The following is a 12,119-nucleotide window of genomic DNA, read 5'->3' on the forward strand; positions in this document are numbered from 1 at the left end:
CCACATTGTTCCCCTGTGGGTGCTTTGTTTCTTCATTTGATGGCATAAGCAAAGTCCTTTGTCCAACTCCTGTGGTCGGTCCATCTGTCTGAATGTTGCTGTTGTCGCTGCATGTCTTAGTGGTCTCAGGGGGTGTTCAGATGATAATTTTATGCAAATTACTTTCTTGATGAAAGCATTGAAGACCTGGAAGCTACATTTCAGTGCACTCCTTGTGCATGGACCTGAAACCAAAAGTGATTTTTCAACAGCAAGCTGTTCCCTTTATATACATTCCCTTTTGCTTTGCTAAGGGTGATAGAGAACAGGAGCTATGTGGAGATCGCAGCAACCTTTCAGTATCTGAAGAGTGCCTACAGGGATGCTGGGGAGGGACTCCTCATTAGGGACTGCAGTGACAGGACAAGGGGTAATGGGTTAAAACTTAAACAGGGGAAGTTTAGATTGGATATAAGGAAGAAATTCTTTACCTTAAGGGTGGTGAAGCACTGGAATGGGTTGGCCAAGGAAGTTGTCAATGCTCCACACCTGGTAGTGTTCAAGGCCAGGTTGGACAAAGCCTTGGGTGAGATGGTTTAGTGTGAGGCGTCCCTGCCCATGGCAGGGGGTTGGAACTGGATGATCTTAAGGTCCTTTCCAACCCAAATCATCCTATGATTCTATGAAATTCTTTACACCTCCTCTCCACAGTGGCAAGTATGAAGGTGCAGAGCCACTGTGAAGGCCAGTCCAGTTCAATAGCCACCTCAGGTTAATACTCCTGCTTTCTCTGTTTGGAACAACCCTGTGACGAGCCTGGTTATAAAAGCCCTGGGCAGAAACTAGGCTTTGGGACCTGGAATGACTGAGATAGCTTCTCAGACTTCTGTGCTTCTACTTTCCATTCATTTAGATTGGATGTAAGGAAAAAGTTCTTTACTGTAAGGGTGGTAAGGCACTGGAATGGGCTGCCCAAGGAAGTTGTGAATGCTCCATCCCTGGAAGCGTTCAAGGCCAGGTTGGACAGAGCCTTGGGTGCTATGGTTTAGTGTGAGGTGTCCCTGCCCATGGCATGGGGGGTTGGAACTGGATGATCTTAAGGTCCTTTCCAACCCTAACTATTCTATGATTCTATGATTTTCAACAAGTGTGATGCTGGCTGGGCTGCATCCATTAATGGTGGTTAATATCTCAGTGACGCAACATGTTTAGAGCCTGAGTTTAAAAGTAATGTGTGAAGCAGTTCCTGAGATCTTGGTCCTCTGAAGGTCCCACGGGAAAGCTGCTCCTACTGTGACCACCAGACCATTGCCTTACCTGAACAGTAGCTTCCTGAGCTCCTTACCGTGACCATTACACCATTGCCTGTATCTGAATAGGAGCTTCCCTGTGCTGACTTCTTGAGTTTCTACTGCTTATCAACCAGGTTTGTCACATTTCAATGGGCAACTTGCATCACTGCTAGGCCATCTATCTGATTCATGCCCTTAATGAATGGAAATAGAACACAAGGCAACTGACTGGTTTATGACACCCACAAGAACTAGCTAAGGTAGAATCTCCCCATGTAAAGCCATGGTCATGCAGATGAGGTGGTGTGTCATGCTAAAATGACACCTGATCAAAGATGTCCATCTCCTAGATAGGTTCTTCTAATGGACAGCCTAGGCCATTCATGACCAAAGTGCCTGTGTGATCATAGCAGCTAAATTAGGCCCTTGAAACAGGGACCTTGTGTGGATCCTCAGTTATCTCTCATATAAAGGGAGCCAGGTCTGTCAAGAGAACAGTGAGTTGAATCTCTTCTCAAGTTATGGCTTTTTGAGTCTGCCCTGATTTCTCTTATACCTATCACCTAAATAGAGCATGATCCATCAGGAGACCATACATATATAAAGCTTCAGCATTTTCTCCAGAGTCCTAGAGCTGACATAAACCGAGCAGTGTAATGCCCATGACCACAAGCTTTCCAGCAGGCTGAAGCGTGCTGATGTGACTGAAGAGTCCATTACTTTGTGACAGAGGAGGTCCTAGGAGCTAATGTGAGTATTGTGGGAAGAAGTGTACACAAACACCTTTGTTTTGGTTACAATAAAAAATTTATTTCGATTCATATCATACTGAAATATTAAATAAATAAAAAGTCAAAGAATGACTGAATGAGACTCCTCATCATCAGAGAAAAAGAATTTATTATCATAATTGATTGTGTAGTCAAAGAAAAATAGGAAGAAAATCTGGTTATGGGAGAAAAAAGTGCTCAAGAGATTTGGCTTTGGTAAAAAACGTAACACATATTCCAGGAGTGCTTCAGAAACTTTGCAGTGGTGGCAAATACAGTACAAGAGTTTGAAACCTTGACACATTGCTAAACATTTTCCATTGTAGTTCTCTTAGACAAAATAAACCAAGGAAGTTTCCAGCAGGAACAGAGTCTTCCACATTGGCAGTGGGAATTAAGTCTTCCCTCAGCATCATCTGTTGGAATCTCCTTATTCTGAAGGCATTTGAAAAAGCAGCAAAATTGTGGAGGAACTGAGACAAATACCCGACAGAACAGTCAGTTGCCTAAAGGACTCTAGAAAACGTTCCTCTGGAATAGAAATGTGATGGCACAGACTATCCCTCATCCTGCAGCTGGAAAGGTCCACTCTGCTCTCCACACGCTCTGAAAAATGGACATCAGTGGTACACAGCTACTGCTTGCTCTTGGCAAGAGAATTAGATGGGAATTGCCGCTTGTTCCATGATGAAGACACTAAATCTACCCACGATTGTACAAGCCATGATGTTTTATATGTGCTGTCAGAGGGAGATATTCAGGGAAAACTGTAAATTTAATTTGGACAGCAAAAAGAAACTTTCAGAACAGCACAGGCTAGAAGACAGCTGCTTAATTTACGACTGTCTTTGATCTCAAACTGTCACCTGTGATAAAAAAAACCCAAACCAGTGGGATTTGGGTACCAAACCACCATGAGAGATACCACTGGGATCTTCCATGGAGCCTTTTTCCTCTTATAGTTGATTTGTTTGTATTACTGTGACATCTCACCAGAAGTTCATTGATTAACAACTTAAACAGTGGGAATGCTTAAACAAACAAACATGGTTCAGGTAGAAATGTTTCACCCTTTCACAAAGGACACGTAGAAGACAGTAAGCCCATTGAATTTGCTGCACCTGTGACACGTAGGTTGAGTTCTGCTGGCCACCGTACTGGGAAAGGGCTTCCTGACATGAGGCTCATGAACAGGTCTCAGCATGAAGATGTGAAAATTCTGCTTTTTTCATATTGCAAACCTGAAGGGTTGTGTGTGTACAGCAAAGGAAACCCAGTTCTCTGTGCAGACGTTTGGCATCCTCGGCTCTTTATACGTTGTGAGTTCAGTAATACTCATGTGGGTAAAGCAGTTCATGTTGGCAAGTGGTGCCCAAACTAGGGATATTTTAACTGACCATGCCATTGTGCCATGAATTCCTGCCTTTGAGGGGAGCTCACTGTTACCAATTGGCACGGAAAATCAAGGGGATAAATACTGGCCTGAAGCACATCACTGGTTGAAGGGCTGTGCTTTCACTGAGCTCAAATACTTATCTGCTTGGTCATGCTGCCACAACTGGTGCATGACAGGAGTCATTTAGACCGTGATTTCTAAATTGCCACACACCCCAACCACTGTAATACATTAAAAATGAAATATACCATACATAAAAAAAATATGTAATACATTAAAAATGAAATATGCCATTTTTTTTCCCAAGCCTGATGGGAAGTCCCTTGAAGTCTGTGGCAAGAACTCCCCTGGCTTCACCGGAGGGGGAAATGGGTTAATAATCCATGAATCCTGTTTTTCATGATATCAAGAAGGATAAAAACCTGTTCTCCCTTCTTCATTACCTGAACTCTGTTCTTGGATTCAAACTTTAGCTGTCCTTGAGGATTAAAAGCATTGATTCCAGTGAAAATCAGGAGGTACAAAATCTCTGCTGTCAGTTCCCTCCTCTCACTGCCTAGAGGTACTGACATTAATACACTCCTTCCTCCAGAGATGCACATGATTTTGAAGTCTGGCTTACACTGTAGGATCAGCTTGTGTAGATTGTGTTCTTGTAGACTCTGCTATAGGGCAAAAGATTCTTGGTGTACTAGTAGCTGATATCCCAACCCATGATATTTCTTCCACTTCAAATAGAGACCTTGTAAAGAGATATCACTTTTTAGAATTGTAAAAAAATAAGAGGAAAAAGCTTCCTTGGAACTTTGGGGATATTTTCCCGTAAAAAAGGTAAAAGCTACCTTTAAAAATGAGTCTAGTTTGTGTTTGCTCAAACACGATATAGGAGCTGTCGCTATTGGTTTTGACTACAAAAGTATACCACATGGAGGCTACGCTTTGGTTAACTCCCCCCCCCCCCTTATAAAAAAGTTTAATTTAGGGTTTCTCATCTTAAAAAAGAAAATCACATCCGTTGCACAATTTGGAAAGGCACATATAAATGACTGAAAGAAAACAGTCCACATTCCAACCTTCGATCGATTAAAAATGAGCATTCCAGAGTATTTTCCACCAAACAAAAAAGAAATAAAGATTATATATAACTAAACAAGACAAACAAGTGGCTAAAAAGGCCATTTTTTTTTTTTTTTTTGCTGGAGTTTCCAGTATTGTTTTCTGTCTCATTATGGCTGTATAGGAAGCAATATTAAATAATATATGATCGGGCATGATTTGCTCCATGTTTATAAACACTATCAATGCAGAATGAGGCAATGGTTGAAATATTTACTACTCCAGGCAACTTCATCATGTTTTTTTCCTTAACACAGCATGAAACCAAAAGTAGTAACAGGAAATAGCAGAAACAGTTAAAAAAGAAGATCAACAGCAGAAGTGAGTTCATTTCTTTGAGGTAATCCTTACTATGATGTTCACAGCTGCCCTAGCAGGTCTCAAGTCCCAGAAGTCGTTATCACTCTTCTTCAGAGATCTTTTGCCTTACTCGAGGAAAGAATGGACACACAACCAGCAGCTGCTGTGCCCAGGTTTCCCCTAATTGCAACAGGCAGATCTTTCATCTGTCATTCAGGAATCAAGCTGTAGAGCCTAAGCAGAGATTCATTTATTCCCACAACTGATTGGTATTTCCCAGCTATCTGGGGATAGGAGATCACGTGCAGCGTGAAAGCCAGCCCTCAGACGGGCTCCCTGCGGTGAGCATTGCAGCAGTGAGATGCTCCGAATCCACCACAGATTCATGCGTTCAAACCTGGCTGGAGCCCACACCATCTTCACTGAGCCTTTTTCTGCTGCATGTTGGAAATTGCAGCCCCCACTTCTCCCCGTGGCCAGGGTCATCTGCCCTTGAAAAAGCTTATTTTTTCAATGGATGCGAGAGTCAAAGTTAAATTGAACTCAAAATCCCCATCATGGACACCCGTCTTCCGGAAAGCCCCAGCTGAGGCGTTGTTTTCCCAGTAGTGATGCCAATGTCCTTTGCTGTCTGCTCCAAAACCATACACATTCACCTAGGAAGTAAGAGGGAACTAGCGTTAGCCTGGGAAGCAATTGGTTTTCATCTGGAATGTTGAAGAAGCTCTTCTGATTCTCAGTTTATATCTAGGACCAGGGTGGTGTGCCAAGCAATTCTGCTGCATGAGACGATGCAACCACAGAATATTGGCTCAAGGCCTACTCAAGGGACATTACATCCTAAGCTATGTTGAGACCACCACCATACCTGAACTTGGACAGAAAAGGAAATTTCTATCTGCGAGTATTTGTTTAGCAATATAAAAAAAACACTCCCGTCCCCTGGTTTGACCTCAGGTGATCAAAACACCATAATCCATCACCACCAGTTGAGCATACCTGCATGTTACCGAGGACTCTGCATCTGTTCAAAGAAGCAAATGGCGGAGAAGATGGAGGGAAGGAAATAAAGGCTGAGTGAAGGGCAAGGGCAGGTCCCTGGCACTTCAGTGTGAAATGTCCTGATTTTTTATCTATATGTCCAAACACAGCCAGACTTTACCTCATCGCATACATGAAGTGCAAACATCAAAGACAGAAGGCCCGTGGATGGGTATCTTCCATGATGCTCAAGCCAGTTTTCATAGACATATTTCATAAAAGCTGGATTATAAACCAGGATCTAGGCGAAATTGGAGAGAAAGACCCATAAATAAATACCCTGGGAAAATAACAATGGTAGCATGTCATCCCTAAAGGACATTGGGGTAGGGGAGTGTGGAAGAAAGGAGTAATAGTTATTCCTTGAGAGAAGGTGAAAAGAAAAATAAAGTCCCATAGTTAAAATGCACTCAAGAACACTTCCTATGTGCAATTATACATGGAAAATATGAATGAGCATGAATATTGAATTATGCATGAATACTGAATTACGCATGAATATTCCTTCCCTGGTCTTGATACCCTACCTGCTTACACTAGTGTAAATTCTGGGTAATTCCTACTGAAAGCAACGGGTATGAAATGGAAAAAATAAAATGAAATTTAAGCATTTATCAATCCCTGCAGCATTCTATTGTAATGCAGGTGAGGTCTGGGGAATTGGAGGCCTGAGCAAGGTAAGAATAAGATGCCATACCAGATTTAATAGAATCATAGAATCATTTAGATTGGAAAAGACCCTTAAGATCATTGAGTCCAACTATAACGTGGGTGGGAACGTAGAAGCAATTGTCTCTTCTCCACAATATGTCAAATATGTCTTGGTACCTCTGTAGATACAGATCTAAGGAAACCAGAGGTCAGGTGTAAACTTTCAGGTTGTATAGCAGCATTTCTCCTGTTTTCCAAACATGCTGTTTTTCCACACATAAATTGCACTTGGTTATCCCCTAGGGAAATGATGAGATCAGCTAATGAACAGAGAGCACTTAAGATCAGACCTGAGTGTACAATAAATCCAAGGACTGGTGGGAGCCCTTGGTTTCGACCCCTTCCCTGAATGAGGCAAAGAGAGGAGGTTCTCTACATGCTGTGCTTGTAATTAAAAGTGATGTCTTTCAGTGCTACCTTGTTAGCTGCAGGGCTTTTCCTTTTACAGAGTCAGAGGTTAATTGCTGATACTGTATCTGTGTGTAATCACTTCTCACAGGGTGTTCTGCATTGCATAGTGTGGGAAGAAATACAAGGTTCTCATCTCCCTGCTCAGGAAGCTGCTGCATATCATCAGCAATAGCCTGGCCTGGTGCTACTCGACTGTGACATGAGTTTAACAACCTGCCACAGTGCATCTCACATAGGTTTTGCAGAGGTTACTGTGTTTCTCACAACAGCTAGGGATGTGCTAAGTGATTATTTAATGCCCTCTATAGGTCCTCTGTTTGAAGCACAGGAATATGAACTGATACTGGTTAAAAGTCTCATTTGAAGCCTTTGGCAAAACCTGGTCTCCTGAATGGAGAACATGTGCTTTAATCTGCAGTTTCAGTGTGCTGGGGCTAATGACATACTTTATCAGCCCTTGAGATATTAGGAGCCTGAGCTCCTTAGAAAATCAGCCTCTTCAAAGGCTGTGAGAATGAGATTTGTATTTTGCTGGAAGGTCTACAGAAGAAGTGTTTTTCCTCTCCCTACATAGTTTGTCTCGGTTATGTCCTCAAATAATGAAGCTACAACAAAAGTCTTTGCCTGGGGGCTAATGGTCCAACATGACCATTCTGCCCCATGGGAAATCCTGACTCCAACAGTAGGACATGTCTATTAAACCACAGCATAGTTGGGCAATGGTCAGTATGCATGACATGGACTCTCTTCTGACTGCTGTAGGGTGGGCACCAGCTTTGTACATCTTTCCTCAACCTTCGCAGAGAAGTGAAATCCCCTGACTGACTGTCTTCTACACATCCACACGATGAAATTGAATGAGTCAGAATTGTTTTGATAGCCTTGAGGGAAGTGGCACAGCACAGATCATGTCCACATCGCTCAATTCTGTCCCTGTGCAAAACAGGGAATATTCCCCGATCTATGCTACATGAACATTGCCTGGGAGAGTATTGATTAACCTGGGACAAAACCAGCATGGCCTTGGCCTAAGCCCAGTCTCCAAGCTGTTTAACTGGGTACAGGTAGTTATTACAGCTGTGGGCTATGAGCCTTCCTCAAGAGCCATTGATAACATCATGAATTCTCTCTCCACTGACTTGAAAACACAGAACTGTGTTCAGAGTTCACTTTGCTCCTTGTTATAAAGAACGGAACAAGGAGTGTGAAACACCCTTAGTTTAGTCAAATTACTTAACACCCCCCTCCCCAAAGGCTCTCTACTCATTAGTATATGAGCTCAAAGTGTCATTACATGAAGTGGGAACAGAGCAAATACTGAGGAAAGTGAGCACTGTTGGCCGGCAGTGCACCTTAAATGTCTTTGAGCAGTCCTAGAGGAAGCAATGCCACCTTCAGAACATCAGTAATTCAACATCATAGTCAGAGCATCAGTTTCTTTCCAACCTCAGTTATTTAGTGGTTGATCTATGGCCTGAATGGCATACAGGAGCTAAACCTTTAGCTTAGCTGAGCCTTGTAATGTGTGTGGATTTTGGTTGCAGTTTTTATGAGTGTCAAAGGAGTTCCTTGGATTCTTGCAATGTTCCAAAGAGGCAAGAGAGCTACAAGTGGATTAGCAGAACGAAACCATAAAGCAGCATTGCTCACCTTTTCTTTTTTGACTTTGATTTTCCGTGGAACTGGAACATACGTACTGTTAAAAACAAACACAAACACCAAGATTAGTAAGAGCCCAACGTGTTAATATCTTCACGTATTGCCAAAGAAAGAAAGAATATTCTTCATGCACAGCAATAAATTCAACTTATTTGAAAGTAATAAATACAAGAAGTTGTTGGAAAATGAGGCTGCAATTAATAAATGCAGCAGGAGAACTGAGCTGTTGCTGAAGCAGGTTTATAGGAAGCCATTCCATTTTTAAATATTCAAGTTAATTATTGACAGGAGGGAACCAAAGATTTAGTTGCAATATACTGTAAAATCAATACTGCTTGGAACCATGACTTCTAACTCTTGGATCATGACTGTTGCAGTATTTTCGCTTTGATGAACAGAAGGGTTTTGCATTTGATTTCATGGCAGAAAAGCCTTTTCCCACCAGGGGGAGACTTTTCCCCTCCTAATATCTGCAGCTCTTAAATGATTTTCAGAGTAGGTGGTAGTAAAGTTCCTAATTTCTGTGGTTATGTGCAACTCCGGCATTGCCAGCACACAGCCCTCACCAGCAAGCTATTCTCTTCCTCCCCATGAGGACATTGAAGGCTTTGTGCAGTTCCCAGCATAAAACTTCCAAGTCATACCTTATGACTGGGTTGAAATCACAAGTCGTGTCTTAGAAACAAAAGAAGTCTTTTCTTCCCCATATCATGCCCTGTGCATGCTGGTATTGCGCAGCTCATCACGAGTGCTGGAAAAAGAGAATCTCCCTGAGTCTGATTCAGGTGAAAATGTTCTGGTAAATTGGCCTTGTTATTGGAGTATATCGCAAAATATACTCTACATATTCTGTAGATGGGCTGTTGTAAATTGCCAAAGCCTTCCATTAGTTCAGTCTAAATGTTTGCACATGATTTTTTTAACAGCAAGGTTCCTGTCATTAAGGTTTTATTTCTCTTTCACCCATGGATCATCAGCATTTTGAAGCACTAGCCTAAGTCTTCCCAAACCAGTGGTGACCTGGCAATGTCCTCATCTGCTTAGGTACTTCTGAGCATCCGTGGCCTGCAATCGCTGCTCTGGGCTGAATGCAGTGTTAGAGGTGATGGTTGGGTTCCAGTTCTCCAGAGATGTGGCACAAGATGGTAATGGGGAAGACACCCATGTAGACTTCTTGATCTGCTTTAAGCAAATCTCCCTTGCATTTGCTTCCCACACCTGACTTTGATTAGCAAAGTCAGTAGGCTTGGTGATCCCATGTCCTGATTGTAGTTATGAAGACAAAAAAACGTTTCTTTGCTGGTAAAATCTCCTTATTACTATATAAATAAACAGCCTATCTTTTCTAAAAAGGTGATGTGAAGCAAACATTGGGTTCATATTTCACAGACATCTGGCTAGGTACTACAGATGACCAGAGAATGGTATGCAGTGCTCAGGCCAGTATTTGGACACAGCTCTAATCGAATGAGGAGACTACTCCAGCTCTTGCCACATGATGTTAGTTACTTTAATCATGGAATATTTCACTTTTTCAGGAGTAATATCCAAGTCCTGCTGTCACTTGGCTGCAGAATTCCATAAATCTGCATGGAAAGTACTGGAACGCTGGGCAAGACCAAATGGAGACCTGTGTAAAACCTGGGCTACATAGCAGCCAGGGAGTCAGTGATGCAGCAAATACCTCAGGAGCAGGGCAAACAGTGAAGCCTGTGATGAAGGTGGCTACAAGTGGGAAACATGGAAAACATCTATGAGCCACTTTGGAGGGCACTAGTAAAATGTGCCATTATTACTGGCTGCCTTGTACAGGGGATTTATTGTTTTATCCAAGTGGAAGATATAGAACATTCTGAGGAATACCCAAATTGCTCTTTGCCAAATCAAATGGAGATACGTGGAATGTTTTTTTCACTGAGGAGATTCCTGAAAGACTTGCAGAAGGCAAGTTGAAGCAACTGCACTAAGTATGACTGATGAGGGCCTGAAGGTTTTCTGTCCCAAGAGGCTTTTCTTAGTCTTTTCTAAGATAATGCTCAGTCTTAGAGAGCCACTTTGAAATGGGACATCCATCACTCAAATGGGACACGTCTGAGAGAATCATTCAGATACCAATTCAATCTCCTATTAAGGCTATCTGCAGTCTGGCTTTCATTTTGAACCGTAAAAATTGCTTGAACTATAATACTACTGGGAGGAGAATATGATTAATTCACAGGTTTTGAGTCTTAGGAAATTATTACTTCATTTGAATGGGATACAGAAAATTAAACGTTGCGTAAAAGTCTAACCAATACAGGATGCTTATCTTGCTTGTCTTGGGATAACTTAGATTCTTCTTAACCTAACCTCACTCAGTTGATCCTATGCAGCCTCTGCACAGGGCATAATGTCCCTGCAGGTAGGGGTAAGGAGGTATTTCTTCTTTTCTAAAATACGGTATTTCAGATGTTTTTTTATTTTTAGTTCCTGTCTCCTCCCCTTTGAAAATGGGCAAGCAACAATTTCCTTATATACTGTATCTGGCATTGTGTACTTAATGCGTGTCCATAGGTTTCTTCTGCTAGCTTCAAATCATGTTACATTTACTGTTATGATTCGTGTGTTTATGGTTTTCTGGTTTTATTATTCCAGCGTATACCAGCTTATTCATTATGGAATTTCCTTGCTTTGAATATGGTATTTATTTCATATGGTTAAATACACACTAATGGATACCAGATGCTTACCAAGCCCATGTATACAATCAAATTATAAATATATAATACATCCTGTAGTTTATTAAGCAAAGATGTTTTTCCTTTCCTGTTACTGCCTTGTGGTCAACCAGCTATATCTTCCTGACAGGCTAAGGGCTCACGCAACTTGCAGTGTAGACCTGAGGTTGCAGGAAGCGCCCAGACCTTTCTCCTAGTACAGGGACAGGCAGCAGACCTGCTTGGAAGATGTGTGCCCAGGTGCAGGATCTCTTATACCTGATACAAGTATAGGTAGCAGCAGATAGCTGAGCTTTAGGAGACAGTGAGAAAGAGCTCCACAGCTGGTTCTAAGTGCAGTCTGCAGTGGACCCATGGCCAAACAGGTAAGAACTCCCCCACCAGCACACAAAGAAGTGTGTGTGAGGGGTGATAATGCAGAACAAAGGATGCTTGCAATGGCAAGGACCTGCAGGGGGAAGAGCCTTCCTCCAGAGCCTGGAGTGCTCTTGCTGAACCACTTCACTGTTCTGCAGACTGAAGAGGAAAGACCTGTCACATCAACAGCGACACTGGATATTGTTTTAGCCAGTTTTCTGAGTGGGCTCAGTTTTCTTCCAAGTGGATCCTGAAGATGGATGTTTTTCAAGACAGCTTATGACTGTATATGCTAAGTGGCAGAAAAAAAAGATAAAAAGACAACAAACCAGATATGTTACAAGTTGAGAGAATAAGAAGTGAAAAGAAT

At 42.2% G+C, this 12,119-nt stretch overlaps 2 protein-coding genes across 4 annotated transcripts in view; both read right to left on the reverse strand.

Moving 5' to 3' along the window:
* The window catches only part of ZFAT (zinc finger and AT-hook domain containing), a 983,920-nt gene that overhangs the window by 407,282 nt on the left and 564,519 nt on the right, over positions 1–12,119 (reverse strand). The gene's annotated exons all lie outside the window — the stretch shown is intronic.
* ST3GAL1 (ST3 beta-galactoside alpha-2,3-sialyltransferase 1) overlaps positions 3,741–12,119 on the reverse strand; it is a 71,049-nt gene continuing 62,670 nt past the window's right edge. For both annotated transcript variants that reach the window (XM_061374117.1, XM_061374116.1), the window contains exons 5-7: positions 8,667–8,712; positions 6,016–6,135; positions 3,741–5,509 (exon numbers count right to left, since the gene is read on the reverse strand). In XM_061374117.1, the coding sequence (XP_061230101.1) occupies positions 5,336–5,509; positions 6,016–6,135; positions 8,667–8,712 (340 nt within the window). In that variant the 3' untranslated portion in view covers positions 3,741–5,335. The remainder of the gene's footprint in view (positions 5,510–6,015; positions 6,136–8,666; positions 8,713–12,119) is intronic.

Source organism: Neopsephotus bourkii, unplaced genomic scaffold (genome assembly GCF_033783945.1).
Source record: "Neopsephotus bourkii isolate Nb327-2 ecotype Australia unplaced genomic scaffold, CSIRO-AGI_Nbou_v1 NB_1637, whole genome shotgun sequence".
NCBI classification, from domain to species: domain Eukaryota; kingdom Metazoa; phylum Chordata; class Aves; order Psittaciformes; family Psittacidae; genus Neopsephotus; species Neopsephotus bourkii.